At 37.7% G+C, this 23,031-nt stretch overlaps 1 protein-coding gene across 10 annotated transcripts in view; it reads left to right on the plus strand.

The window, feature by feature from the left end:
- tbc1d1 (TBC1 domain family member 1) overlaps positions 1–23,031 on the plus strand; it is a 131,017-nt gene that overhangs the window by 65,829 nt on the left and 42,157 nt on the right. For 4 of the 10 annotated variants that reach the window (XM_008119004.3, XM_008119002.3, XM_008119003.3 and 1 more), the window contains 10 exons: positions 2,706–2,795; positions 3,906–4,010; positions 5,640–5,772; positions 7,313–7,404; positions 10,887–10,997; positions 14,701–14,829; positions 16,003–16,089; positions 16,811–17,088; positions 19,170–19,322; positions 22,077–22,196. In XM_008119004.3, coding sequence (XP_008117211.2) covers positions 2,706–2,795; positions 3,906–4,010; positions 5,640–5,772; positions 7,313–7,404; positions 10,887–10,997; positions 14,701–14,829; positions 16,003–16,089; positions 16,811–17,088; positions 19,170–19,322; positions 22,077–22,196 — 1,298 coding nt within the window. The remainder of the gene's footprint in view (positions 1–2,705; positions 2,796–3,905; positions 4,011–5,639; positions 5,773–7,312; positions 7,405–10,886; positions 10,998–14,700; positions 14,830–16,002; positions 16,090–16,810; positions 17,089–19,169; positions 19,323–22,076; positions 22,197–23,031) is intronic. The other 6 variants (XM_016996746.2, XM_008119005.3, XM_008119006.3 and 3 more) reach the window with 6 other exon arrangements.

Raw genomic sequence — 23,031 nt, forward strand, 5'->3', positions numbered from 1 at the left:
ATTCCTTGTTTGTTTGGCCTTGTTAATATCATTCAAATTAATTTTTGAAAAATGGATGACAGATGGTGTGTTAGTTAATTCTGTCAGATTTTTATACTAGTTCAGTTAGTTTTTACTTCTCCAGTAGGATATTCAGTAAATAAATATATAATATAAATATGTACATAAAGAAAGTACAAAAGTAGTGCAATTTATGAGCACATAAAAAATCACACTTCAGTTCTTTCCTCCAATGAGTCCCATTTTTCCTGGGGCTACGATGTATCAGTGCAAGCCATCTTTTGACAGAGGTTTGATTAAAATCCCACCAGTAAGACTGTTCCTGTGGTGATATATATGCATATTATTGTGTGTGTGTGTGTAGATTACCATCTATATATATATAAAAGAGTGATGGAATCCTGGCGACCGACAAAACAACAAAACTAAACACCGCACAACCTCAAAAATTGACAGCACAACCCCTCATCTATGCCTCTAGGTTGATACAACAAAAAATAAAATAAAAATAAAATCCTAATTAGAGGGAGAGGAATAATTGTTTTTTTTCCAATTGCTGCCAGTTAGAAGGCTAAGCTCTGCCCACTTGGTCTTCTAGCAACCCACTCAGCCCAGGGGACAGGCAAAGTTTGGCCTCACTTAGGCCTCTTCCACACTGCCTATAAAATACAGACACCACCAGACAATGCCACAGCAACGCGTGGCCGGGCACAGCTAGTCTCTCATATATACTGAATTTTGTCTTTTGACCATCCAGACTTGTCCACTGAATACTGCCTTTAGTCTTCATATTTAGCAACTTTCCATCAGTGATGTGTTCCCTTTTCTTTAAGGAAATGGATATGAAGTAATTTTAAAAAGTACTTTCTTTACTGAACCTTTGATGAACTTGTACTTCCCTCATTGCTAAGGCCTTAAAATCAAGTGGGCAGCTAGCAGGACTTCCATAGCAGCCTATACTCTGTCGCCTCTTGTTTTTTGAATATAAGTATTGTTCACTTCTGGATTAATCCAGGTCACATTTTCTGTGAAAATGTTTAAAGCCTACAACCCATAATGGGTATTTCTATATGACTCTAATTCTTATACTGGTGCTTTGTATTGTTGCATGACTTCATAGCATTTATGACTTATAGCATCCCTAAAGCTACCTCATCATGGGTTTGGGGAGCTTAGAGTTTGTGACTCACCCAAGGTCATTCAGTGTGTTTCTGTGTCCAAGCAGAGAATTGAACCCTGGTCTCCAGAATTATAGTTTAATGCTCAAACTGTGATGCCACGCTTTTTTGTACCTCATCATGGCATTTTGAATTCCACTTTGATTCCACCATGTGCAAGCCGTTTCATGTGTAGAACAGCTTTGGATGTCAATTTAAGGTGCCAACGTTCTGGTAATGTGTCAGTCTTGAAAATATTTGACCCTATGCAAGTCCTTAATGTAGTTAATACTTATCAAGACACTTCAATTAAATTCATGTGACACAGGATAAGACTGATTGTGCTTCCTTCTGCTTCAACAATGAGGTAACGTTTAAAGATTCAGCAGCCTTCTTTAATACCTCCTTCCATGGTAGCTTGGTTTCTTTTGGGGATACCTTGAACTGAACAGTTTCAGAGTGATAGCCTTAATCTGCTGTTCCAGGCCAAAGTTCCTGAATAAATGTTGCTAGGTAGCACATATATGACATATTTCAAGACAGATATCTGTTTAACTCTGTCATTTCATTCTTATAGGATAAATTAAGATCATACTTAAAACTGTTTGTGTAATTGAAAAGTATAGTGCATGGAGCAGTCATATACTCCCTGTAATGCTAAATGATACTTGGTAAGAAATAATAGCATTGCTTTATTGCTTTTTATAAATGCTGTTGCTTGACTCAATCAATTAGTAATGATGTACACATGCAAAAAGATAACTATTCAGAGTTCCTTCTCCTATGAAGTGACCAAGGAGTGATTATGTAGTAAAAGGGTGTCATAGGTTGATGTAGAGCAGTGGTTCTCAACCTGTGGGTCCCCAGGTGTTTTTATCTACAGATCCCAGAAATCCCAGCCAGTTTACCAGCTGTTAGGATTTCTGGGAGCTGAAGGTAAAAACATCTAGTTGAGAACCACTGATGTATAGGTTGGGATTATAGCCTCCCAGTGGTGTTGTCTTGCAACTCCAAGTCTTCTTCATCATTGGCCATGATGCCCAGGACTGCTCGGAGTCGTAATCCAATAACATCTGGAGATCTGCATGATTTGCTCACCTCTTTAGTGGCAGAGCAAATGCTTTTTAAGCAGACACTAGCATTTCTAATTACAGTAGTTTCTCACTTATCCAACATCTCCCCTGAAATCTCTCCCCATCTTTCCCACGATGTTTATTGTCTGCTCTGATCTGTAAATGAAGGCCTGTGTTGATTTCCCTATGTCCAGGTGTTTTTTCCTGGGAGCCTTCTGTATCACTTAATTCTCCACTTGACTATTCCTTATCTAATGTCTCAGGCCGACCTTGAAGGCTTGCACTTTCCCAGTCAGCTTTATCACTGAAGGAAACATCATTCCCTTGACTTAAATCTTTACCATTTTGTGCCCCCAGAAATCCCATAGGCAATCCCCCAAAAACTTCATTGAACCCATCAGTCTCAGGCTGATCTACAACAGTTTCTAGGCTATTTTGGAAAGCAATTGATTAATTGTCTCTTTATTCTTTTCAGATCGGCCAGTCTGAAGTTTACATCATTAGTCCTGACACCAAAAAAGTAGTTATTGAAAAAAGCTTTAAGGAAATTTCCTTTTGTTCTCAGGTACCAATATTTTTATGTCATATTTGTTACACTGCCATAGGTTTCTCAAATGTAATGTAAAATAAAACCTTTGATAAAGTGAAAGCAAACATAAAGGGGTGAAGAAAGTCTGTGGGCTGTAGAGTTTGTATTCATTTTTTAAAAACTGCATCATTGACTGTTTAATTTCAGACTGAAAGAAATAATTTTCTTAATGTTTAAACACATATACCTCCTTGTAGATTCCAGAAACAGTTCACACCCTATACCATTGTGTTTTCTGAAGTCAGTATATGACAGGATCAAATGTCATTACTGTGCAAAGTTCAACGTGGAGTGAATTTTATGAGTACATGTTTTCAGCTATCTAGTTTTTTTCCCCAGGATGTTCAAATGGTGGGGGTAGATAGATAATCATGGTCCATAGAAATCCCAGTATACTTTGAAGGAAAGCAAACTGGGATTACAAATGGGACTGTAAAATGAGTGGACAAAAATGGCAGAAATGTATTTTCTCAAGAAAAATTCTCAGCCAGTAAATGTACCTTCTTTAAGACCTCTTCCATTGTCAACAAAAAGAACTCTCTTGAGTCAGCACTTAGTAACTTGCCCTTAAGGTCAAACTCTGTCTTTCTCAGACCAACAGGAAACAAATTCCAAATGTAATGACCCAACTCCCTCTCTCAGTCAATTTAATTGCTTAACTAGTGATATTGGAAGAAAACAGGACATAGGTTGTCATTCATAGCCTCTTGAGAAAAAAAAAAGCCATCCACTATACATCTTTCTTCAGAGGCCAGCCACAAAATCTGTTTCCATAGTGAATATTGGCAGTGCTGTGAGATATTCATTCTCTTTTGCTTTCCTCTTCTTTTTCCCAGTGGAGTCATTAATCGTAAAGCCAGATTTCCCTAAAACAGCTTTACATTCAACATACATTTGTGTACATTGTAAGAACTCTTGCATTGTAGGTAAAAATTAAACTCGTAACAACTTTACTGAATATTAAAATAGAGAAATTAGTTTATTTACCTCCTTAGTCATTAATATTTGTCTCTTACTACTGATTCCAAATTTGAAGACCATTTAAAAACGTTTCAAATCATTTGTGAATGTATACATTTATTGCAGGGAATCAGGCATGTGGACCATTTCGGTTTTATCTGCAGAGAGTCTTCAGAAAATAGAGGGTTCTATTTTGTCTGTTACGTGTTTCAGTGTACAGATGAAGCCCTGGTAAGACTTTTGGAGAACATTCATGACAGATTATGAGAAGATTTTACTAGCCCACACGCCTACATAAAGTATAAGCACTATGGGCAACCAAAGGCAATAGAACTTCTTACAATAGTGTGTAAAAATGATGAAGCATTGTTCCTAAGGATGAAAGATTATCTTATGTTGTTATTTTAAAATGAAAAGTAAACCAATCTGAATGATTATTTTGGCATGGTGAGATTTCTCCAGTGGGCAACATGTAGCCGTATGCTTGCATGTAGTCCTTAGACTGAAATCTTGTAGCCTTTTAGCCTAATCCCACAAGCCTTCTGTTGGAGTGATTTGTCCTTTCTTCAGACGGGGGAAGAGAGCAAGGAGGTGTGGATGAGAAAGAGAAAATTGAGGGGGAAGTGGAGGAAGAGCAAGGAAGGAGGAGTAATGAATTTACCAACTTTTGGCTTTCATTCCACACTACTCAACTAGCTTGCTTCATAGAGAATATGGTAAAAAAAGGTTCCCATCATGTGAGAAAAGGGATCTTTTTTTCTTTTGCTCAGTCAGACTCCCTAACCATGAGACTTCAGGAAGATATTAGGATCCCATGTTAAAACATTACTTGTATTATTACTAACCTCAATTTATCACTAATATTTGCAAATGGGGAATGGCAAGAGCAGGCACAATAAACAGTGATGTGATATATTCCATCAAAACAAGCAGATAAAAATGACAAAGCAAATCAGCAAGCTGATACCACCATAATGTTTTTGGGCTGACAGTTGATTTAGCACTCACTCAGTAGTCCATTTGTCATGTTCCTAAGATGGTCCATGAATATTCATAACAATGAAGTGAAAGAACCCTTTCAGCAAGATATTGAAGACATTATCTAACGTGCTTTGGAAAGCCAAATTATAAAACAAGGGCAGCGTACAGCAATACTGGGTAAGCCATTATTGATGCCATCTGCTTACTCCCCCACAGACATGCATTGTTGGGAGGAAATGGGGGCAACAGCTGTTGGATACAGGGCATCTCTTGATACCAGATATCCCACAAGCCACCCAATGACATCTTTCCTCATGCCAACCTGCTCTAATAAACAGAATGTCAGTTGCAGGGTGTCACATGCAGTTTTAGTGTTTCCAAACTGTGGAACCCATGCACAAAGTCCCTTAGGAAACTCCGCAAAATTGTAGAAATAGGCACTTAGACAATTCCCTTCCCTTCAGTGCCATTGAAAGTTGTGAATGAAGAAGAAATAGAAGGAGCATGGGGAAACATCCTGAAGTTCCTGGATGTCTATATAACAGTAGTAGGGAAAGTGCGACTCTTAGACCACAACAGATGCTTTTTGTAGCCTCTGTAGTCCTCCAGCCTCCCAAAGTGTTTTTTATTTTTTCAGGTAATTTTTCACATACATGCCTGAATGGTGCAAAACTTCTCAAAACTGCTACAGCTGACCCCCTACCCCAAATTACCAAATTGACTGAATATTAAACCAGAAGTGACGTCAACATCACTTTTAGTTTTGTTTTCTGAACAGCAATAAGCCCAAGGAGAGAACACATGAAAAGAAATAACCCCTTCTGGTTTATATCAGAAAAGTATATACTTGCTTTAAACCTAAACTTTCTTTTCATCCAGGTTGATGAAATCATGATGACGTTGAAGCAGGCATTTACAGTAGCTGCTATCCAACAAAATCCCAAAGCACAACTCCAATTCTGTGACAAGTGTCCCATGCAGAGCCTTCATAAACTCTGTGAAAAAATAGAAGGTAGGAAGTATATAGTGTGACACGTTTCTTTATTTAAAAAGAAACAAATAAGTTATTTCTAAGTGTATAGGCGAGGGATAAAGCCCTTTATTAAACCATTTCTATTTAAAACAGTTCTATTTCTTGAAAAGCATTAGAAATTCAGAGGAAAGTCCTAACTGGACAAGCATGATTATGAGGTCAAAACTTGGAAGAAAGCTCATTTGAAGTTTAGAGGGTAGTCTTAAGTGCACAAGCACGAATAAATTTAAGATGCAAAATATTGGGGAAAGTACATTGGACATAGTTCTTCTCGCTGTGTGCATATACATGGTGAGTGGGGAAACTATAAAAAGAAATCAACGAGTAGAGGGCCCCACTTAGTATGAAATACTATGTATGAAATTGAATATGCACATATTCAATTTGGCCAGTTCCCTTTGGCTAACCCAGCTGGCCCGGCTTGTTTGGCTAACCATAACAGCAAGGGCTCAGCTTCCATGTTCTTTTCAGGCGCAACAGGACAGTGGCTGTCGAAAACCGGCTGCATTTGGTTACAGATGGAGTGTGAGAGGGAGGCAGTCACTAGAAGGAAAAGCTTAAGCAGGGAAAAGACACTACACTTCAGGGCCTGCAAATCAATAGAAATGAGAGGGATTTTTAAAGGAAGCCCAGTGTAGGATAGCTCTTCCTTCCCTGGGAAATGGGGAAACCTCTTTAAAATGCCTTGGAGAGTACCGTGAATGCCTGCAGCACCTGTGTCCTCTAGAGTAAAAACAGCTGTAATGGAGCATGAAATCCTACAGACAAGAAAGGGAAAGAATTGGTAGCTTAACTCTGATGCTTTTAATCCAGGTCTTAATGAAGAATATAAGGACAAATGATACCTATAATGATAGGAAGTGGAGCCTGGGAAGCCCCCCCTCCCAAATGGGCTGGATAGAAAACTAATGTTTCAGCTACTCGAATCAAAAACAGATTTCTGTCCTCCTGAATTCAGGATGCCCCCAAAATAGGTCAGGGCCCTCACTGAAATCTGGGACACCAAAATTGATCGCAGTTTACCCAGATTTCACAAGCCTAGTATGAAATGTTATGCATGAAGAAAAATATTTTTCACTGTAAAGTCGCTGGGTAAAGGTGAAGGGTGTCTGCCTTGAAGCATTGGGTGGAGAACTGTCTTCATTGTGCCTGTGTCAACACAGCTCTCTTTATTACAGTTAAAATTATCTTAATGGTACTCTTGGCTCCACAAACTCACCAGGAAAAAGAGTCTTCTTATCTTCCATAAACTGAGCCCTCAAGATCGTGGCTGCTCTCTCATTATGATAATTCACAGCTATCAGAGCATTTTTGCATCTTAACTTCATGAGGATGATAATAGAAGAAACTGCCACACTGCGCTCTCTTTTAATCAAATGCACTGAGTAGAATACCTGTCACCCTAGACAATTTATGGATTGATAAGGCAATTTGGGTATCAAAATGTACCCTACTTGCTCTCATTTAATCTTTTTATCTTGTTTTTTCTTTACTATAAATTTACTTGCTTACTTCCTAGGGATGCATCCTTCTAAAACTAAACTAGAACTCCAAAAGCATTTAACAACATTGAATAACGAGGAGCAGGTTTCAGTTTTCGAGGAAGTTCAGGTAATATGCTTACTGGTGTCTCTTTAGGGAAGACCTACAGTTGTTTATTTTTTAATCTCTGTTTAATCTTTGTGTAGGAGGAACATGTAAACTATTGTTTTTACAATATGAGATGCCAAATCTGTAAAGGCTTAATAATCCCATTTTGTACTATCAGTATGTTTCTTCTTCTTTATATAATGCATTAGTGGAGCCACGGTGGTGCAATGGGTTAAACCCTTGTGCTGGCTCAACTGCTGACCTGAAGGTTGGGTTGCTGACTTGAAGGTTGCCAGTTCAAACTCATGAGATGGCATGAGTTCCTGTCTGTCAGCACTAGTTTGTGGGGATGTGAGATAAGCCTCCCAGCAGAATAGTAACACATCCAGACGTCCTCTGGGCAGCGCCTCAATAGATGGCCAATTCTCACACCAGAAGCGACTTGTAGTATGTTCTGAAGTTGCTTCTGACATGATTATATATATATTGCAGTCAATGTAGTATTATAAATAGAAAATCCTTGTCAAAATGCATCACTACTTCCTGTGGTACAGTAAAAAGGCAGTAAGGTGTAATTGATTAATAATGTTGGGAAAAAGCAACGGGCTTATTATTGAAAGATGATTCTATATACCCATATATAAGCCCAACAAAAATGAACCATGCAAAAAAATTGGGTCAGTTGATTCACAGATCAGTGTGAGTACTATACCTTAATTCTTATCAAGAAAGGACTCCTCCCTTCTTCTCTTTCACCAGTGAAAAGGTGAACTGGTGAAATGCTTAGTCTATCCCAGGAGAATCTAAAAAAAAGGACTGACCCTGGCCTCCTGAGACAGCATTGGTGCTCAACTTATTTATGTGTCATCTCAAAATCCATAGTTTTGGCCCCAAAACCTGTTCTCAATTTATATATGAGGTCAAGGTAAACACAAGTTTATATAGTAAATAGATTTCTTACTGAGATAACTAAATTAAGAATACAGTAGAGTCTCACTTATCCAACATTCGCTTATCCAACATTCTGGATTATCCAACACAGTCTGCCTCCTGCCTGGATCCACAGCTGTTTCTCTAGGCAGCAAGGACTGAACATTTTACGCATTTAGTTTCCAACAATGTTGTTTCTATAAGTTCATTTTATGCAATTCTATCTTTATTTGTAGTCAATTTGTTAGTAGCCAATGTTTTTGTAGTCAATGTTTTCAATACACTGTGATGTTTTGGTGCTAAATTTGTAAATACAGTAATTACTACATAACGTTACAGTGTATTGAACTGCTTTTTCTGTCGATTTGTTGTAAAATTTGATGTTTTGCTGCTGAATTTGTAAAATCATAACGTAATTTGACGATTCATAGGCTTTTCTTTAATCCCTCCTTATTATCCAACATTTTCGCTTATCCAACGTTCTGCCGGCCCATTTATGTTGGATAAGTGAGACTCTACTGTCTTAGAATGACAGAAATGATCACAGTAAATGTTCCATGCACTTTGTCAATATCCAGAGAAGTATGAAACTATTTTCTATACTCATGTATAAGTCTAGAAATGTTAGTCAGAAACCTGGATCAACTTATGCAATATGTAAGTACTGTACTTTAACTCTTATAAAAAAGGAAGCATGCCCTTCTTTATGTGGAGTAGTAAAAGGCAAGAGCTTTGTCTGTCCTAAGAGAACCCAAAAGAAGCAAAACCTCCCTTTGCTTTTCCACCTTGATGCTGCTTCTGGCCTTTTTGAGTATCTGAAGCAGCACTGGTCCTTTCCCCGTGTAGAAAGTAACTTCTTTTCAACAAGTAAGGGATTTCATAGAAAGGATGGAAGTTTTTTAAGAAGTAGTTTTAAAAAGCCAATTATAAGCAATCCTATAGAAGAAGAAAAAACTGGGAAACATTTGAAAAAGCCAATGTGGCTGCACAACAAACCTAGAAATGAAGTAAATCTCAACCATGATGCTGCTTCTGGCCTTTTTAAATATCTGAAGCAGCACCGGTCCTTTTCCCCTCTATGCTGAATGACCCTTGAGTTATCAATCGTTCACATCCAAATTCATAATTGTGGCCCCAAAACCTGCCATTGACTAATACATCAGATCAACTTATACTTAAGTATATACGGTAGTTTGATAAGAACAACAGGGATATAAATTTTCCTTAACAGCAAGCCATTCCTACCCCCATGCTACATGGCAACTTTCTCGCATCATCCTTCCCAGTTCTTTGGTTCTTAGCCATCTTCTGTAGTAGTCTTGACAGTGCAGAAGTCTTCTTATTAGGGTTTCTCTATACTCAAAAAGTATATGGGGTTTTTTTGTGGGGGGAGTACCCATTTTCACATATTTTTAAATGTTCATTTCATCCCTGGTTCCATTGTATGGAATCCTGGGAATGGATTCCAAAGAATGGAACTAGAATGTTCTGATTGAGAATTCTATTTAATTGCCATTTAATGGAACCATGGCAATTAAAGAGGAATAATAGTGCTATAATTGTGTAGTATGAATGGGACCTCATTTGGACACCCAGGTCTTATGGTTGAGTTCTGTCAAACTGTAAGGCTATGAACTCTCCGTGGCCACCCACCTTCTTCCAACCAGCCACCAGGTGTATTGAATTTAGTTCCGCTCTATTTTGATAGATTTAATTAAAGTTTCTAGACTAGAACCTCTACTAATATTCTTTATGGACTTTCTAACTACCAGTCCTCTCTGCTGACCCCTTGCTGATTCCAAGTAATGGCAACATCTTCATTTCAGTCATTTTTACCACCTTGCTAGCTTCCTTCCATAGAAATCCTCACAGAAGCAATCACAATTGTCTCTTATGCCCAATATAAAGTAGCAAATCTTGGCCTACTTGGTTATAATTTCATTCAGGGATCACTGGTGGAACCCCAACACTACAAAATATGAATGTATTAAAATACGCTGTTTCTTCACTTGAGCTTTTAACTTATATATATTTATGAGGTTGTAAATAAACTTGCAACAATGCTTATGCTTTGAGATTTTCTTCCCAAATTTCTTAGAAGTATAGTTTATTTTGAATTCTATTGCACTTATATTCCATAACGTCCATAGTACAGTGTCCAAGGGGCAACAGGAGGAGAAGGCGATTTATCAACACACGATTGGTTGATAAAGACTTAATAGTGTATAACTACTAAAAAATGTATAAATATTAAAAGAAATATAGCGTCCCTACTTCGCGGATTTTCACTTATTGCAGGTGGTTCTGGAACCTAACCCCATGATAAGTGAGGGAACACTGTACAGCCTTTTCCAATATGGTGAACTCTAGGTGTTTTGAACTTTGGAAACTCCCTCTTCCATGATCTTAGCTTTCTTTTCTTGCTAGCCAATTGTATGTTGTTTAGTATATAGTTGCCATCTAGTGGCATTTTATTATACAAACACATTTTTGTACGTAGTTCACTAACAACAATTGAATAATAATTCTCTTCAAGTCACAATTTAGATAGCTGTCCTCTTTTCCTGTTGTAGAAAATAAGGCCAAGAAATGAACAGAAAGAGAATGAGTTAATAATCTCAGTTCTGAGAAGTTTGTATGAAGAAAAACAAAAGGATCATACTCATCTTGGTGAATCCAAACAGGTATGCAATTATGAATTATTTTTCTTTTTTATTCCTGAAAAAAAAATATTATGTTTTTAAAGTAATGATCTATACTTCCCTCTTAAAACATGTAATAATACAGTCCTCTTAATAGAATCACATTAGCACATTGCTCTACATACTCACCCTGAACATAGAAATTAAGCATATACAAGCTAGCATTCAACTGATGAGATTACTCTTTTGGCCAGCATATTTACTGTTTGCTTTTACGAAAAAAAAACTGTTTTGTTACAGATCAGAAATATGGGGCCGGGCTGTGGCGCAGGCTGGTGAACAGCCTGCTGCAATAAATCACTCTGACCATGAGGTCATGAGTTCGAGGCCAGCCCGTGGCAGGGTGAGCACCCGTCAATTAAAAATAAAAAATAGCCCCTGCTCGTTGCTGACCTACCCTGTTTCCCTAAAAATAAGACATCCCCAAAAAATAAGACCTAGTAGATGTTTTGCTGAATTGCTAAATATAAGGCCGCACCCGAAAGTAAGACCTAGCAAAGTTTTTGTTTGGAAGCATGCCCGGCACCCGCCAAACAAAACACCATAGCATGCAGGATTGGTAAATGTACATTATTATTATTATTATTATTATTATTATTATTTTATTTTATTTTTATACCCCGCCTCCATCGCCTCAGAGGGACTCGGGCAGCTTACATACCAGTTGTATATGGAAATAATGGTAGTAACAAGAAATTCTTGACAGGAGTCACAGTTTGTCTGGTTTAGTTATGTTGGTTTGTGATGACAAATACAGTACAGTATAGAATCAATGTTCAATTTTTTTGTTTAATAATGATTATGAATTCTTCTTCATGGAAAAATAAGACATCCCCTAAAAATAAGACCTAGAGCATCTTTGGGAGTAAAAAAATAATATAAGACACTGTCTTATTTTCGGGGAAGCACGGTAGCAACCCGAAAGATAGTTGCATCTATCAAGTAGGAAATAAGGTACCACTTATAAAGTGGAGAGGCAAATTTAACTAATTTGCGACGTTGGAATGAGGAAGTGCGGTCACAGTGGATGATGAAGCAACTGCTCCCCCCTGTGGCCAGAATCGAACATCCCCTCAGAAGAAGGTTAAATTGCCTCTGCGTCTGTCTGTCTGTCTCTGTCTCGGTTCTGTGTGTATATGGGCATTGAATGTTTGCTCTATATGTATATAATGTGATCCGCCCTGAGTCCCCTTCGGGGTGAGAAGGGCAGAATATAAATACTGCAAATAAATAAATAAATAAATCAACCATTAAAGTTTTTTGTGGAGATTGCTGAACACTTTGTTTGTTAACCCAACAAAGGACTTTCTGGTCTCTTTCTTTTCAAAGAACACAGATAAAGATATACTTGATTTTTTGATAATCTTTTTAAAAATATAAATTTTCATCATGAGCGCTATCAACAAGAAATATCTTTCTGAAAGTATGAAGCTGATCATAACTTTTTAATGCCTTCACTGCACCAGGCTAAGTAGCCCTAGTGTCATCATTCATAGTACAAAATCAAGCAGCCAATTTTGCAGCCATTTCTTTCACCATAGTGGTGTCAAGAATAAAGAACCTGAGTACTGCTATCAGTGTTATGGTTTGAAATTCCTGGCAGATCAGTCTGAGAACTTTCCACATTTGCTCATTGTTACTAGGAGTAGAAAGAATATTCTAAGTAAAAAAATCTTGCTCTCCTCCAACACATCAAGGAAGATGTTGTTCTAACATCATATGTTCTAATCATATCCCCTGGACTTGTGGAAAACTGTGGATGATTTATTTAGCATTATGACATCTGCCAGCTATCAGACAACAGCCCGCAATGATCTGCCTTGCTCAGCAGCCCTTCACCATCTCCATTGGGCACTATATGACTACAGTTGCGATAATCCACCTTGTAGGTGATGGGATGCAGCTAAGGATGGGAGAGGGGACAGCTATGAAAGAAGGACACAAGTGGCAGTAACAGACCTCTTTGCATGATGCCCATAACCACTCCTACTGGCTCTTACAATAGCCATGCCAGTGGATGGGGTTGGGAGTAATCCCTTGAAGAAGGTTAGTCCCTCTGCTTGTGTTTGAAGAAATGAAATAGTAGCAACAGCCTTCCTTCTAATGTGGCTAGTCTCCTCCTACAGGATTTATTTAGCATTATGCAATATTTTATAGATAGTGGTGTTTAATAATAATAATAATAATAATAATAATAATAATAATAATAACATTATTTATACCCTGCCACCATCTCCCCGTGGGGACTCGGGGCGGCTTACATGGGGCAAAGGCCCATATAACATTGATGAAATAAACAACAATATAAATACAATTCACAGTATTAAAGATAAAAACAGTAATACAATGTAAAACAAGAATAAAACAGTTGATAGTAGTCTCTACTTGAAAAAGAGAACTTTGCAACCAACACACCTATTGTAGTTTTGAATGGAAAATCCAACACTCATGATCTCAATTTTAGCATTACAGGCAGGAAACTGAATTTCTTTTTTTAAAAACTGAATTTCCTGCAATCAGATTTTTAAGTGAAATGCATACTGCACTCTACATAGAAAATCATTTAAATTCAAACTACATTATTTTTCCAGGGATGATATCCTGGAGCAAAAAGTCTGGTTTACAGGTTTTATTTTTCTTGAAAAAGAGAATGCAACACGTAGAGAGAGAAAAAACAGCCACTTAGACACATTTTGTGCTTAATTCTTAATTCGAAATGGGCAGCATAGAAACTTAAGACAGAACAATGAAAGGTTCAGGGCGTGTGTGTGTGCATTCAAGATGCCTTTGACCTATGGTAACCCCATAAATTTCATAGGGTTTTCTTAGGCAAGGAATACTCAGGGGTAGTTTTGCCAGATCCTTCCTGTCATGACTAATGCTGACAACGGGAATGTGGATTACTTCTCCCAGCATTCCAGTTGGGTTCAAATACAGAACACCAGCAGTCAAACACCACCTCAGAGCAGGAATAACAGCAACCCCAAGTGGGCAATGAAAGACTTGCCACCTCTCTGGGCACAGAGCAAGGATAGGATCAGGGTCTTGAGATGGAAGACCAGAAATTAAGTAATCCAAACTGGCTACAATTAAGAACAGATGGTATTCAAATGTTTAGATCAAGTTGTTTGGCTGAGAAGAGGGTCAACAAGTGGGATCACCTGAAAGATCTGCATAAACAGCTGGAGCTTGAAATAGCTAGTTGCTGGTAGCAATGTTGGTGTTGGGAGCTGCAGCCTGAAGTTCTATGTGTAGACTCTCTGATCTTGAAAGATGGACTGTACCTTGGGTTGTGCATTGTATATTAAACTTGGAAACTGTTGGTGAGATATTCTGGCTTCAGAATATTGGAACAAACTTACAGCTTATCCTCATGCCTCTTCTTTACGTGTCTGACTATTGAATGTGTTGACCCAGGACTGCCTCTGGACTACATTTGTGGGCTTAGCTGATTTACAAGAGACTCTCTGGGTAGAGCACTGACATGTCCTCTGAAATATAGCATACAACACCTGGTATGCATTGGCAGTCTTAATCAAAATACTATCCATGGCTGACTGTGCTTAGCTTTTGAGATCAGATGAGATGTAGTACTTCTAGGGTATTAATAGGCCCAGTTACCTTTTCTATGGAATTTTGTTCTGTTTATCTTCATATTTTTTAAATGTTTGTTATTACTTTCTAGACCACACAGTCTTCAGTAGAGGCCGTGGGAAATGAAATGCCAAGCAACACACCTCGTTTCAGACTAGACATGTTGAAAAGCAAAGCTAAAAGATCACTAACAGAGTCATTAGAAAGTATTTTATCTCGAGTAAGTTTCTTCATTTGTGATACCATGTGTTTAATGGCATTGTTTTCTCTTCTTAACTTTAGACGTAATGCTTAGAGAAATATCAAAATTTCTCTATGTTCGAACTTACATTAGCTTTATACTATAGTCAAACAGTATGAAGTATTTGAAATATCTTTATCAGTACACATTATTCTGTTCCGTAAATATAACCTAAGTCTCATATTTTGCCCCTTCAACAGTTGGCACCAAGTGCAAATTAGCTGTTGTAGTATTAATATAAATTTCTGCAATTGAGTATTATGTGTGAAAAGAAGACAAAAAGTGAAGGCGTATACACAACCTCTTAGCATTGCAGAAAAGACTGTCAGAAGACACCCGCTACTTAACACCTTACATATTGCAATTAGTCCAATAAAATGTAAGATGTAATGTTCATCTAAAAGAACTGTGATGCTGAATAGAATTAAATATTAGAAAAATAAGTGGTTATCAATATGATTTTCCCATGTCAATCTGCCTAAGATTTTTACCCTGCTTTGGGTAACTCTATGTTCTGAGATGGGCCACTTTGAGGACAGATCTTTTTCAGTGGTGGTTCTTAGATGTGTTCTAGGCTTAGCGTTTTGGTATTTCTTTGTGTGAAGCTGCACCCTATAATATGTTTTCTTTGACACACCATCAGAACTTTTTAAAACTTTTCTCTGATGCTGATACATGAAAATTTGTAGGAAAGGTGTCTTCAGCATATCTGAATATGTTTACATCTGAATATGTTTACTTCCTGGTTTCATTTTATTCAGAATACTATCTTTGTAATTCAACGATGATAAATTAAATAATTTTAAATAATACTACAAATGTTAGCCACTTTTAAAAGAATTTCTGAACATAAAAAGAATCTATGTATCATTTGTAACTATACAAAAGGAAAACTTAGACCAATATCAGAAAGTTATGTTTTGTTAATGTCTTAAGTTGCTTCCAAGAATCAATGTGGGTGACCTTTCCAAGGGATGTCAGAGCATCTCATATCAAGTAACTATTTTTAGTTCATTTAGTAAATTAAATTAAAAGATGGCTCCAATAAAAGAGACTTTTGAGGATTTAATTATTTCTTCATGGCAAATGGAAATGTGAATGTTTTCAGATTTTTAAATACGTGTTTTTCTAACAGAAGACTTTTTCTGCTAGGGTAATAAAAGTAAAAATCAGCTTGAAAGTTCTGAAAGTATTGACTTGGACAGCTCTTTATCAAGCACAGTAAGCACAACAAGCAAAGTAAGTACAAAGTGAAGGACAAAGACAAAGAGAATAGTATATATTTGCCATCTTTTTATATTATATTTTATAATATATTATTTCCTTGAACTATTGAAGTTTGAAGTCACTAAATTATTGAAGAGATTGTATTGATTTATCATAAACTTGCTAGTAACCCCAAATATATTTGTGGCCCATAAACTGTTTTAAGTAGTTCACCTGCCATGCACAAATAATTCAGTAAATACCTGCTTATCAATTTTTTGAAAGAAACACTCCCTTTTCTAATTTCTAAAACAGAAGCAACAAAACACCCACATCATGATACCATTCATGACAGTTCATGTGTCAAATAAGTTTATGATTTTATGGTGATATCAGTACAAGAATGACAGTATACTTTAAAAAAAATAATTGATATGGGATAAATATTTCTTGGCTTTTCAAGCAAACCTAGTATTTTGTTTTCACATGCAGCCTAGTCATTAGATGCTGGCAGTGCAAGAGAACTACATCATTTTTGTTACTTTTTGTGTTGGAAACATAGGGAAAATGTTGTAGCACAATGGTTAAAATGAATGAAGTGTAAATGCACTTCTAGATCGCTAAATGAAATGTTTTCTTCAGGAGTGAATGTTTTCTAAAAAACAAAGCTTGTGAAGTTTGATGTTACCTCTTGTACATCATGTATGTTTTGTTAAGACATATATTATGTGTATTTTCTCTTTTACATTAACAGGAAGCATCTGTGTGTGAAGTAGAGGACCTCCTTCCCACAGAGAGTCCTCCGAAGGCAAATGGATCAGTAAACAATGTCCCTATTGAGTCAGAAAGTGCGTGCACTGAGCAGCCTGCAAAAGCAGCTTACCAGGGTTTTAGGCGGCGAGCAAATACCCTGACCCACGTTCCAACAGAAAACCAAGATTGTTCAGAACCTACAGAAGCATCTCCACCTGTTCCTCAAAGGAAACTTATGAGGTATCATTCTGTGGGCACAGAGACTCCTCACCAGCAAACGTAAGGCTAAGTTTAAAGCAGGATACTGTCTGGGAGAAGTTTGGGGAAAATGATTTAAGTCATGTCCATTTTAGGGAAAAGTAATGTTCTCTTTTATAGTATAAATATAACTAGTTATAGTATGACTTAAATTTTACATTTCTCAGACAGTATCACAAAATATATTTCTCATGTCAGCAGTGTTTTTGAATGAAACATCTGACATTTGATTGGAGAAGTGGACAAGTGCCTAGTCATTTATAGTATCCCTCCAGATATACTGGGGTTAGGGGGCAGGTCCCCTATGAAAATGGAAAAAATACAGATAAAAAACACTCTTTTATCTGAGAAAACACTTTTCTAGGAGTCTGTAGGCCCTCCAGTGCAACTCTATGGTCAACTTCAGTCAGATGGTAACTACAGAATCACACTGGAGAACCTACCAATCTCTAGAGAAGCATTAGGAATTTCTAGGTTCACTAATGCCCTGCTTCTTAAACTGTGGGTCCCAATTCCAAACAGGGTCCCCTTAGATCAATGTTGGGATTATGAAAAATTTGACAACAGTGAATGGCACCCATTTATACAAATCTGTTATCAACAACCTGTTAGACTCTGCAGAAAATGTTTGAGTTATAATGACCATAGTTATGGAAATTCTCAGAGATAACATATTAATCAGATCCGTGAATAATCAAATCCACAAAACTGAAACCTATAAATGTGGAGGACTGACTATGGTTTCCTCACTTAGTGTCAACCATAGCATAAGTTCTTAGACTAGGGGAAGTACTTATTTAATGGTCCATGATTGAAAGGCTGAAATTCATACACAGATTGTCGTACTTGCTGGTGTTATTGTGTTCTTTGGGGGTTGGAGTAGAGAAGGGATATATGTGATCAAAATGTGTACAAAAGTGAATGGGTAGCTAAGTCTACTCATGCCCACAGAAAAGAAGTCTAAATGGTGAATGAATTTAAAAATATACCAGGATCTCAGAATCATAGCTGTTTTGCCCTCTAAGAGAGTTCGCACATGCATGCACTCACACACACATTACCCTCTTGTGCTTTGTAGGCCACATGACACTATATATTCAATTAGAACATGAGCATTTTTATTGGAACTAATCTTTATATCCTTCTACCATTTTATTTCATCTTTCTCTTCATATTTTATTTCTAAGTATTTATGTGCGTGCAGCCTTGGATTATTGCTAACCTACTGGAATTCTTCCCTTTATCTTTTCAAGCCCCACACTTCAATAAGTTATTACTAATTCTTTGCCTACCTCTTATTGTTTCCTTGCAAAAGTCTTTTAATGGAACCCACAGAATGGGTAATTACAGTTGGTATAAAATCCATACTGTTCTACATGCCCAAGTGAATAGTATGGAGAAAACAGATTCCTAAAATTAATTGTTAATCCAAGAAAAAAAGAGGAGTCAAAGAGAGGAGTAGCTTTTTTTGCTCTTTCTTTGAACCTTGTTAATTCCTATATAACTTTAGCATAACAAGTTTAGACTTGCTACTGTTTGTTGATCATATTTCACTCTATTTTCCAGTTTGGCATCTTTTTTGTCAACATATTGCATCAGACTGGAATGTATGAGTGTGAGTCTCCAAACATCAGATTCAGAAATGACTCAGAAATACAGAACAAAATGTATAACAAACCAAGATACCAAGAAGATCTTCTTGAGATAAGTCAGGTCTCAGTCAGGTCAGATGTTAGTGCAGTGGTTCTCAACCTGTGGGTCCCCAAGTGTTTTGGCCTTCAACTCCCAGAAATCCCAGCCAGTTTACCAGCTGTTAGGATTTCTGGGAGTTGAAGGCCAAAACATCTGGGACCCACAGGTTGAGAATCATCATTTTAGAGAAACTGTGCTCATATGTTCCTATGGTCTTTGTAGTTGTGGTGTTGCTAATCTTATATGTGACACTCTGAATACAAATGAATCTTTTTAATCTTATGTTTACTTTATCTTATGTTTACTGTGCCCTTTTGATTGGGTTTTCACGTGTCTTTTTTCACTCCCTTACCTTTCTTTTAATATTCTCTGTTGGATTCCTCTGCATAAAATATGAACACGCCTTCCAGCAGCTCTAACGTTTCTGCTGATCAGTCAATGCCAGCTCGTCCTCTTTCTCCTCCTCCAGCTCATCTTAAACCCTCGGCCTCCTCACCCAATTTCTTAAAACATCTTAGATCTAATTCAAGTGGAGAACAAACCAGGCGTGCTGTGCCAAAGAGGTGAGAGATGAGATGAATGGCATTTGTCTTTGCTTGGCAATGTATCAACTTGCAAGCTTATATCCCTAGGAATTAAACCTTATACAATATAAAGGTAAATGAAGGTAAAACTAAAAAAATTGTTAACCCACAGAAAAAAAAGCATATTGGCATGATATCTTAAGTTGTCTAAAACTGCCAACAAATACAGGATGGAGAAGAATGAACTATGCAGTTCACATTCCCTCTCCCAGTTATATTTAAATAGTTTTTCCCATCTCCTTCACCCCACTTCCAAACTAGTTCCAGGACACTTTTAACATATAGGCTGCTGCTTTGCTTATGAATTTGTTTTCTATTAGTTTCCTGTATGACCTAATCATTGTGACTGATTTGATAATTTAATAAATAAGTTAGTTCTTCCAATGATTCTAATATGGGTCAAAATTTCCAACACAATTGGATGTTCTGGATACTTCCAGATAGATGTTCTTCCAGTTAGATGTTCTAGATCAGTGGTTACCAGCCTTTGGGCCTTAAGGTGTTTTGAACTTCAGCTCCCACAATTCCTAACAGCTGGTAAGATGGTTGGAATTTCTGGGAGTTGAAGTCCAAAACACCAGAAGGCCAAAAGGTTGGAATCCACTGTTCTAGATATTTCCTAATAATGCCAGTAAAGTGACATTATGCATCTAGTCCTTTTTGCCCCTGTTGATCTTTGTGAATGAGCAGAAAACCTAATTGGAACTATTCCATGTTCTGCAATCCATGGTTTGGAGGATTAGGAATGAATTATGATATACCTATTAGCTCCTCCTTTCATAGTTCATCAATTGTAAGGCACTTGTAAGAGGCAGCCTGATTTTTGAGGTCCAATTTTGAGAAAAGGGTATTTTTAATTCTACGATGCACCCATTTTATAGGAGACTTGATTTTTGTTAACAATTTTTTAAAGCTCTTATCCCAACTTGTTTGTTTTGCTGCCCAGCTATCCCGGGAAGTCCACAGGAAGCCGTCTCTCTTCCCCCTGTACCTGATACTGCCACTGCTGGCTCAAGGTATGGAGCTTCTCTGTTCCGGGCTGGCCTAGTCACTGCTGTCGCCCCAGTGTTGCAGAGTTTGTCTTGGAAGAAAAGTATCAGTGTGGTGGCAGTGGCAGAGAGACCACGAGCTGTGTGGTCGGTCTCTCTCTCTCCCTGGAGAGGGCAAGAGGAAGCCCGGTATGTGATACAGCAGGTCTCCGTTGCTCCTGGCATACAGGGCTTCTTCCTCCCATTTCGAGAGAGAGAGAGAAGCCAGCTGAAGGGCTTGGACTCCTGATCAGGCTTTCTCTCTCTCTGTCTCTCTCTCTGTCTCTCTCTCTCTGACTTTTGTTCTCTCTCTGGAGGCACAAGTTGAGAGGAAGAAGCCCTGTGTTCCAGGAGCAATGGAGGCATGCCTCTCACCTCACTCACCACTGCCACCATCAGAGACAGGAAGAGAGACCACACTACTCACACTCTCTCTGCCAATGCCCCTGATCATCTTCCTTCAAGACAAACCCAGGAACACTGGGGCAATCGCAGCAACCAGGCCAGCAGCAGCAGAGAAACCCTGTGCCCCAAGCCGGTGGCAGCACTAAAGATGTGGAGATGTGGAGCTGGCTTCAGTCAGCCACTGTATCTGATTTTTTTTTAAAAAAACAACAAACAAACCATTTGATTCCGTGTTGATATTGATTCTAAGACATACACCTTTTTTGAACCTCATTTTTTGTAGAAAAAAGTGAATCTTAGAATCAGTGAAATATGGTATTTGATGAATACTGGTCCATCAGATCACAGTTTCCTCTGATAAGCAAACCAAACTTCCTCTCAAGCAGTGATTTTTGGAGGAAAAAAAAATGATGATTCTGAATAAAGTCACTGTTTATTTTATTAATACGTTATGAAACTTGTATCCACTTCAAATGTGACCCTTTGATACATGGAAGATACTTGCCTGCATATGTTGTTGTATGTACATGCAATGAAGTGTACATATATGCAAGCATACAACATAATGGGTTGTCATACCATCCACTCCTACATGAGCCATCATGTGACGTTATTCTTGCTTTTGTAGAAGTAAGAATCAAATCTTAAAGTGAGACGAGTGAGATGGGCACAGTTCAAATCATTGGCTTCATGTGACCCTTAGGATCCTTAGGACCCTGAAGTCTCCCAGTTCACTAGATTTTAATTAGTCAAAAATAAATGAGACTCAAATTGAGAAATGGGAAAGAACACCTTCCATGCATCCAGGTAATGATGCAACGAATAAAACATTTTACCGTGGAACTTGGAAAGGAAATAAATCTTAAAATGCATTTGATCAGTGCCCATCTTCCTACTTAAAAATAATTATATGAATCCAGCCAATTATTTGCATCCAACACCATGTGTTGTGGTGTTGTTAATACAAAAAGGTCATTATACCATGAAACAGATCTGTAGATATGTCCTTTAAAAAAAATCCATCATTGCATAGGGCCAACTTAAAAGAAAAGAGCCCTGTCTCATTCTGTTCCAAGTGAAGTCAACCTACAAATATATATATCCACAGAATGCCTTGAAGTTCTGGTCTTTGTTTTTTTTCTCTCTCTCTTTTGTTTTGTTTTTGTTATTTGTTTTGCCTCCTACAAGTATTATTTCCTTCCTTAATTTGAAACTGACTCTTTTGTGTTTTGTGTTTTTAATTTTACTTGGCGTCCCTATACTCCCTCATTCTGAACTACTCCCTTTCAACTACACTCAGCACCTCCTACCGTTCTACTCTACGGAAAAAACTTCACTCTTCCTCTTCTGTGCCAAACTTCTTAAAATTTCTGGCTCCTGTAGATGAAAATAACACCTCTGACTTTAGGAACACAAAAAGGTAGAGTACTCTTCCTGCAGCTGAAAAATCTATGGTTTGAAACATTGTCCCATGATTTGATAAAATAATCTAAAGTTGGAATCACTGGAATTATTATTTGTCAAATATTACTAGTGGGATAAAGATAGGGATTTTATTGACGGCAGAGCTATTGCACTTCAAGTTTACCATATGTATATCTGTAAATAGGAGCCCCCAGTGGCGCAGTGGGTTAAACCCTTCTGCCGGCAGGACTGATGACTTGAAGGTTGGATTGCTGACCTGAAGGTTGCCGGTTCGAATCCAACCTGAGGAAAGTGCAGATAAGCTCCCTCTATCAGCTCCAGCTCCATGCAGGAGCATGAGAGAAGCCTTCCACAAGGATGGTAAAAAAATCAAAACATCCAGGTGTCCCCTGGGCAATATCCTTGTAGACAGCTAATTCTCTCACACCAGAAGTGACTTGCAGTTTCTCAAGTTGCTCCTTACATGAGAAAAAAAATCTGTAAATAATATGGACAATGTGAAAATCATGAATCATTCAGCTTCTATGGTTATGTTGTGATGGTTTTGGTGATGTGGTGATGGTGGTGTAGTGATGGTGCTGGTGATTGTATGTGTGAAAAACATTATTTAACAGCTTTGTGTTAGCACTGTATGTGAATAGAAATTAGTTTGAAGATCAAATGTTTAATCTTGTAAGAACTTTTGCTTACCTGTTGTAGGTTCTGAATATCTTTCAAAGCACCGAAGAATAAGTTTTATTGATCACTATTTGGAAAACAAAGCAAACAAGATGAATGTTGCTGCTTTTATTCTGAAGGAAAGGCAGCCCAGGGTCCTTCCTCAGGCTTTC

This window comes from Anolis carolinensis, chromosome 5 (genome assembly GCF_035594765.1).
Source record: "Anolis carolinensis isolate JA03-04 chromosome 5, rAnoCar3.1.pri, whole genome shotgun sequence".
NCBI lineage: Eukaryota > Metazoa > Chordata > Lepidosauria > Squamata > Dactyloidae > Anolis > Anolis carolinensis.